Source organism: Colossoma macropomum, unplaced genomic scaffold (genome assembly GCF_904425465.1).
Source record: "Colossoma macropomum unplaced genomic scaffold, Colossoma_macropomum, whole genome shotgun sequence".
Lineage (NCBI taxonomy): Eukaryota > Metazoa > Chordata > Actinopteri > Characiformes > Serrasalmidae > Colossoma > Colossoma macropomum.
This window is the reverse complement of record NW_023494792.1, coordinates 26,427,687-26,434,394: the sequence shown is the minus strand read 5'-3', so window position 1 is coordinate 26,434,394 and position 6,708 is coordinate 26,427,687. Positions and strand designations below refer to the sequence as shown.

Here is a 6,708-nt window from a genome sequence, read left to right as displayed (position 1 = left end):
TGCAGAAGAGGCTACGGTCAGCAATCTTTAATCCTGTCTGATAGCAGTCTATAAGACTTAATTTATATACTGTCCATCATCAATTAGCATTTCTTTCCTTCTTTTATTTATTCTTTCTATTTATTGACTGGCATATTGTCATGTTATTCTTAGTCCATAAGAATTGAAGTGTTTAATTGGGCATGTTTTATATTCATGAGGGAAAAAATAGACAAATTTGAAGTACGGGACCCCTTTTGCTCTTATTATGTATTTTTTATGATTTCAAGCTCAATGTATAAGACAGCTTTTGTAGATTTGCAGATGGTTGGCAGCCCTGCTGCAGATGGTTTAAATGGTCAAGCATTTAACACAGAATTTGGATAAAACAGTGCTGGATTTCTCCATTTTTCAGAAGTAAATGACTGTGTATAATGTTTTGATGACATGCTCCCATAAGCCCTTTAATGCTAAGGAACGTTGCATTACAAAAGAAAGAAGTAACACAATATGTGCATCAAGATTTTCTCTTTTTTCTCTAGGTAGGTTTTTCATTAAAGGTAAAATTTTACAAGGGACACACTGAAGCAGATCACTCATCAAAAGGGAAAAAAAAATCAAGAAAAAAAGTATATAGAAATGTACCTGGCTAAGTCTAAATACCTAACACCGTCCTCTACCTGCTAAACCCCCCCACCCCACCCCCCCACCCCCCGCCCAACGTTCCAGTACTGGTGTAGAGGAATTCGGCTTGGTTATCTACTTTACACATAGTGATCACAGGCTTAGTTATTCTGGAAAGGGGCACATCCGTGTGGCATCGACCGAACGCCCCCATGAACCCACATCCCCTCCTTCCCTTCCTCTCTGGTTTCTATTTTTTGTGGTTTTGGTTGAGTTTATTCTAAAAAAAGGAAACAAGGGGAGTCCATAGAAAATCCATTACTTGGGAGAGCACGGACAGGTGCGGCTGACTTTAGAGTTCAGTATCTGGAGTAGGGCTGATCTCTGTACACTCCTTTGGTCGTCCTCGCCGGCGGAGCTTTGTTGCGGCCGTTTGTCCACTCTTCCTGACCTGAGCGGGAAGACACAGAGGGCAAAGCTGAATAAAAGTAGCATGGTCAGATGCTTAAACTCTAAAATGGCCCAAAGTTTTATTACACACTTCTATAACCCAGGAACAGCTCAACCAGTTTGCACTGAAGTCCCTGTAGTAACTCAGTAATAAGCCTTAGTATGTAATAAGCCTGGGAGAACCTGTAAAAAAGAGATTAGTTCAAACAATACTAGAAATGCCTATCCTGAACTTCCACCCACTGGCCACTTTATTAGAAACACCTACCTTGTACTTCCACTAACTGGCCACTTTATTAGAAATGCCTGTCCTGAATATCCCCTCACTGGCCACTTTATTTGAAACACCTACCTTGTACTTCCACTAACTGGCCACTTTATTAGAAACACCCACCTTGTACTTCCACTCACTGGCCACTTTAATAGAAACGCCTGTCCTGAATATCTCCTCACTGGCCACTTTATTAGTAACACCTACCTTGTATTTCCACTCACTGGCCACTTTATTAGAAACACATTTATCACAGGATCACTGTTGTCCAGGTACTGTTTAGGTGGTGGTCCATTCTCAGCACAGGACGGACACTGCTATGGTAGTTTATGTGGAACCGACACAAGTGTTTCAATGTTACTGCTAGGTTGAGAGTGGATGGCCACCCAAAACTGTTCAGAAAAGTATGGCTCTGGTCAGAAACTGATCATTGAGGAAGAACTAGAGGATGGCTAACACAAACTGTACATTAGTAGACGAACTACAGCCTCTAACTGTACACAAGCAAAGAGTTTCTAATAAAGTGGCTAGCAGTGTACATTTTCTTGTTTATTTAAATGAGGTATGCACACGTTACCATTATGCCTATTTTAAAATTGTAACCTTTGTAAATGTACAGGACACCTAATATATCTGGCACCGTCCAGCATCTTCCCTAGGCAGCGCTGTCTGAGACATTCGGCTAACGCTGTTGATAACAGACGCCGTCTGTCCGTCTAAACCGGCTCTCTGTCCTTCACCTCAGCCGGCACTCCTTTAATTGGAGCAGAAGATCAAATAACAACTTGAAAGGAGTTTAACCCGCTGTCTTTGTTGGGTGAGTCAGGGTGAGTGTTGGGTGGGTCAGCTGCACCATTAGCCTCAAGCTAGCGCTGCTTCACACCCGTCCGTGCGGATGAGCGAGGGCGCTGTCGATGGCTGTCTTTGCGGCTCTGCGGCAGCTGCGTTTCTCCGAGGTCCGCGGCAGCGTCCCCCTGCTGACAGAGCCTTTCAGAGACGAGCCCATATCCGATAGTGTTTAATTAGAGAGCTGTCAGTCGGCCCGTTAAACGCACGCCCTCTTTCAAAAGAAGAGGCTTCAGCCGCGCTAACCTTGTGTTTAGAAAGAACAAGAATGCCCACTAGCTGGTTAATCTAGAGGTCCTCTTTGAACTGTCAAGCTGTCCATTCTTTAGACCACCCAGAGAAAGCATCGTCTGGATTGTTTCAGAGTCTGTATGGTGTCAGAATGAAAGGCAAAGAGTTGGTGAGGGAGTGAAATGGAGGCACTGAACTGAAGGTTGCCATTTTTTTGAACAAATGTAGCCCTAGATGGATCGTTTAAAAGCAGTTCTATGGAACTGTTTTGAAATGATGCATCTAGGGCTACAATTAGTCAATTGTTCACAGTGGTGGTGATAGGAACCAGACGTCCACCTCTAAAAGCTCCCTCACAGAAAGTTCTTACACTATGTACTGCCTGATGTCTGAGACACTGTTTTACGATAGTTTGTTTTAACATTAGCTTTTCGCTGAAAACATTTTCTAACCACTCATGGTGGAGAGGCCCAATGCGGGGGGTCTATAAGGCCAAATAATAACCAAAGACAATAAACACTATCACCATTTTACCACCATCAACTTTACCTATAAACACTCAGAAGACTCACTGGTGGTTTTGGACAGTAAATAAAATGGCTGTATTTGTGTTGTAGACATTGTGACCCCTGGTTCCTATCACCACCACTGTAAAGACATCTGAGTCTCTACAGTGAACCGTTTCACACCAAGCCACTCTGAATGACTCTGTTTACATCTCAACCACTGAATTCTGCAGAAAGTTTGAAAAATTGGTGGAATTTCCCTTTAATTCCTAGCTACTGTAATTATACTGTAATTATGGCTAAGCCGAACAGAGAACTCACCGTATGAGTCATAGGATTCCCCACTTAGTCCATGGCCGTATTCATAGTAGTCGTCTGAACTGGAGAGAGAGAGAGAGAGAAAGAGAGAGAGAGAGAAAGAATATTAATCATACAGTGTAAATATCTTTGTTAGAATAACTGCTAAACTGAGAAAATGTGGTTTGCAACACTGATTTGTAATGAAGTGAAATGTACTTAAAAAGACATTTGGAATGCTGAGAAACTGCAGAATGCGGAAAACAAACAAATAAACCAAAAGAAAGAAAAACACAATAAAGGGCTGAAATATTCGGCAGAGTGACGTGATTGCTTCGCCGTCGTTTCTCTCAAAGGTATTATTTTGAGTTTCCACCGTCTGCTCCTCTTTTCTCATATGAGTTTTTCTCTTCTTTTTTCCGGTGTGGGACAGGCTGACTTCAGATCAGACGCTCATAATCAGACGCTCCCTCTGCCTCCTGCCAGCAATTTCCTGCTGGAAGGTTTTTCCATAACGTCGTCCCGTCAGCAGGTATGGCCATATATGAGATGTGGCAGCGTTTATGAAAAAAAGACGGAGAGACAATCTCTCCTATACTGTTTCACTCCTGCATCTCTCTCTCTCTCTCTCTGTTGTCTCTTCCTCTCTCACCCTGCATTGGAATCTTTCAGGATAGGCGTGATAAGTCTGTCTTTGAGAGGTAATTCATCATAGCCATGGCACCTCAGCCAATAGCGGCTCAGCTCTCTTCAGCCGGCTACCTCTCTTCACCTGTCACTCACTCTACTGTTGAATAAAAGCCTGGCAGCCTGAACCTCACTCTTTTGTGCATTCGTCTTTTCTCTTGTCAATCAACGCTGTGGGAGGGCAAAGGTAAACGGAAAAATAGTGCAGAAAAAATGTAAATTGTTTGTCCTGCACTTTTATTTTGAAATGTGTAGATCTGTTTACTTTCCATAAAGCTGCTTTGTTATGATGTCGATGGTAAAAAGTAACATTGACAAAAAATAAAAACAAAAAACACTCAATCCATCCTAAAATCCTATTCACAACAAGGACAACGTCTTCAGACAAAATATGTGATTTTTAACGCAGTGGAACTCATGCAGTGAAACTCATGCAGTGGAAACTCACATCAAGTCATCATTTCATTAAGTGAGTTTGTGGTTCTAACAGTTTGCGGTTCTTTCCGGACATGAACAGACCAGAATAGAACTCGATAAACTAAATAAAACAAAGCCCCAGTTTACACCTGGTCATTTCAAACGGTTTGAGTTTTGAGACTCTTTATATCTGGACAGAAATGCAAGTGTAAATGTATCCAGGATGCATTTAAAACAGATTTCAATCGTGTGATGTACAAGTGTAAATGCATCTGTCTCTCCAAGCCACATTCAACAATCAAAAATCAAACAATACTCTGATGGAGCTTGTGATTGGCTATCTTGTATTGTGCCTCATTCAAAAAGCACTCCAGGCTGAAACACTCCTTATAACTTCAGTGTGAATGGGCGGGGCTAAACTGCCATAGGCAAAAATGGATGGGCACATGTGCAAACCCAAATCCATAAAAGCTGAGACAGTTTGTGAAATGTATATGAAATAGAAAGCAGTGATTTATGAATCTACCTGTATTTGAACAAAAACAGTACAAAGACAAGATATCGCTGCTGCAAGAACAAAACCTTGTATCTCCAAAACGGTGACTTTACTGAAGAAGGAAAAAACATACTTCAATTTCAATGTAAGTCAATGGAACCAGACTTCTTTCCAAGTCACTTTGGGTCATTTCCTTTGGTCCATTCATCACGAAATTTACAAACTATGTCAAAAACTGAAAAATTATTGTTTTTTGTGAACGTTCGCTCATTCTGAAACTGATGCCCATAAAACTCCAAAAAAAATTGGCACAGGAGTAACTTAAGACTAGGAACATTGTGAAATGTTCAAAAAAACATCTTTAACAAATGAGGCAATCATGCTTGGATATAAAAGGAACAAAAGGAAAGGTCAAGGATGGGTTGAGAGAAAAGCCCAACAGATTAAAAATAATGTTCTTCAGCAAACGACTGCAAAGATTTTAGGTATTTGACCCTCTACTGTGCATCATACCATCAAAAGATTCAGAAAATCTAGAGAAATCTTTGTGTTTAAACGGTGACACTGCAAACCACAAATGAACGCTAATGACCTTCAAACCTTTAGATTGATACTGCATTAAAATCCGACATGCTTCTGTGATGAAAATCACCACATTTTTAGCCAGTGTCTGTCATGGTATGGAGGTGTATTAGTGGGAAACTATCTGTGAAGGCACCATTAAGCCTGAACACATTTTGGAGCAACATTCAGCTTTCTAGATGGCATCTTTTTCAGGGACATCCATGATTATTTCAAAATGATAACTCCAAGCCAGATTTTGCACATGTTACCACAGTATGGCTGCGTAGTCAGAGAGTACAGGTGATAAACAGGCCTGTTTGCAGCCCAGACTTGTCTCTCAACAAGGAAGGAGTTGTATGGTTGCACCGCTGAAAATGCATAACTGAAGAATAATCAAAAATCAACTTTCAAAAATGGATCAGTTTGTGTCTTCAGTCCTGAAATGATTAATAAGTGCTGTTAAAAGGAAAGGTGATGTAACATGGTGATTAACATACCCTTGTCCCAAGTTTTTTGGAGCACGTTTCAGAAATCAAATTTGGAATGAGTATATATTCACAAAAACAATTAAATTCATAAGGTAAATTTTGTGTTTTGTGCCAGGTCTAGCAGAAGTTTTTAATCAATGTTTTCTGTATTTATTTGTATTTTACATATTGTCTTTTTTTCTTTTGGAATTAGGTTTGTTAATATGTTGTTTTTTTGTGAACGATTAATTTGAAATGAGCTGTTTTTGCAGTTTTATTTCCATACATTGGCTGAAGCTCCAGACCCACAAGCACTGTCTGTCTGACTCTATCATAGCGAGCCCCGCGGAGGCTGAACAGCAGGAGACGAATAAGAGTGTGTTAAACAGCAAACACGTACACACAGACGCAGGAAGAAGTGAGGGAGCAGCAATATAGACAGATCAAACTGCGTTCTCCTTTAGCAGACTGTGCTAATGTCAGGGTCTGTGTTATCGATCACACCAACGCTGAACTCAATAAGCTCCACTTCACTCTGCAGCTTACACACAGCTAACCCAGCTCTCAGAGCTGAACGTTCAGGGGGTTTATGGATGTTAGGATTTCAGGGTAAGTGGCTGAGGTGTTTCCAGCCGTGTGGGTGGAGCACAGTCCCTTGGTTTTGTGGGGTTTGTTAAATGACCATCACTTTACGTTTCTAACACCCATCAAACTCACTCTACACGGTTCAAAACCTCAAAACAGCACCCAACACTCAAGAAACACAGTTCGTTACTGTGAGGAATATGGGGTGATGTGCTTGTTAGGAATGCGGGGTGATGTGGTTATTAGGAATGTGGGGTGATGTTTTGTGGTTATTAGGAATGTGGGGTG

The 6,708-nt window shown here is 41.2% G+C and overlaps 1 protein-coding gene across 1 annotated transcript in view; it reads right to left on the bottom strand.

Moving 5' to 3' along the window:
* Nucleotides 1–882: 882 nt before the first annotated feature.
* Nucleotides 883–6,708, bottom strand: part of khdrbs3 (KH domain containing, RNA binding, signal transduction associated 3) — a 208,255-nt gene continuing 202,429 nt past the window's right edge. Inside the window, exons 8-9 of the mRNA XM_036576723.1 lie at nucleotides 3,229–3,287; nucleotides 883–1,054 (exon numbers count right to left, since the gene is read on the bottom strand). Of these exons, the coding sequence (XP_036432616.1) occupies nucleotides 963–1,054; nucleotides 3,229–3,287 (151 nt within the window). The 3' untranslated portion in view covers nucleotides 883–962. The remainder of the gene's footprint in view (nucleotides 1,055–3,228; nucleotides 3,288–6,708) is intronic.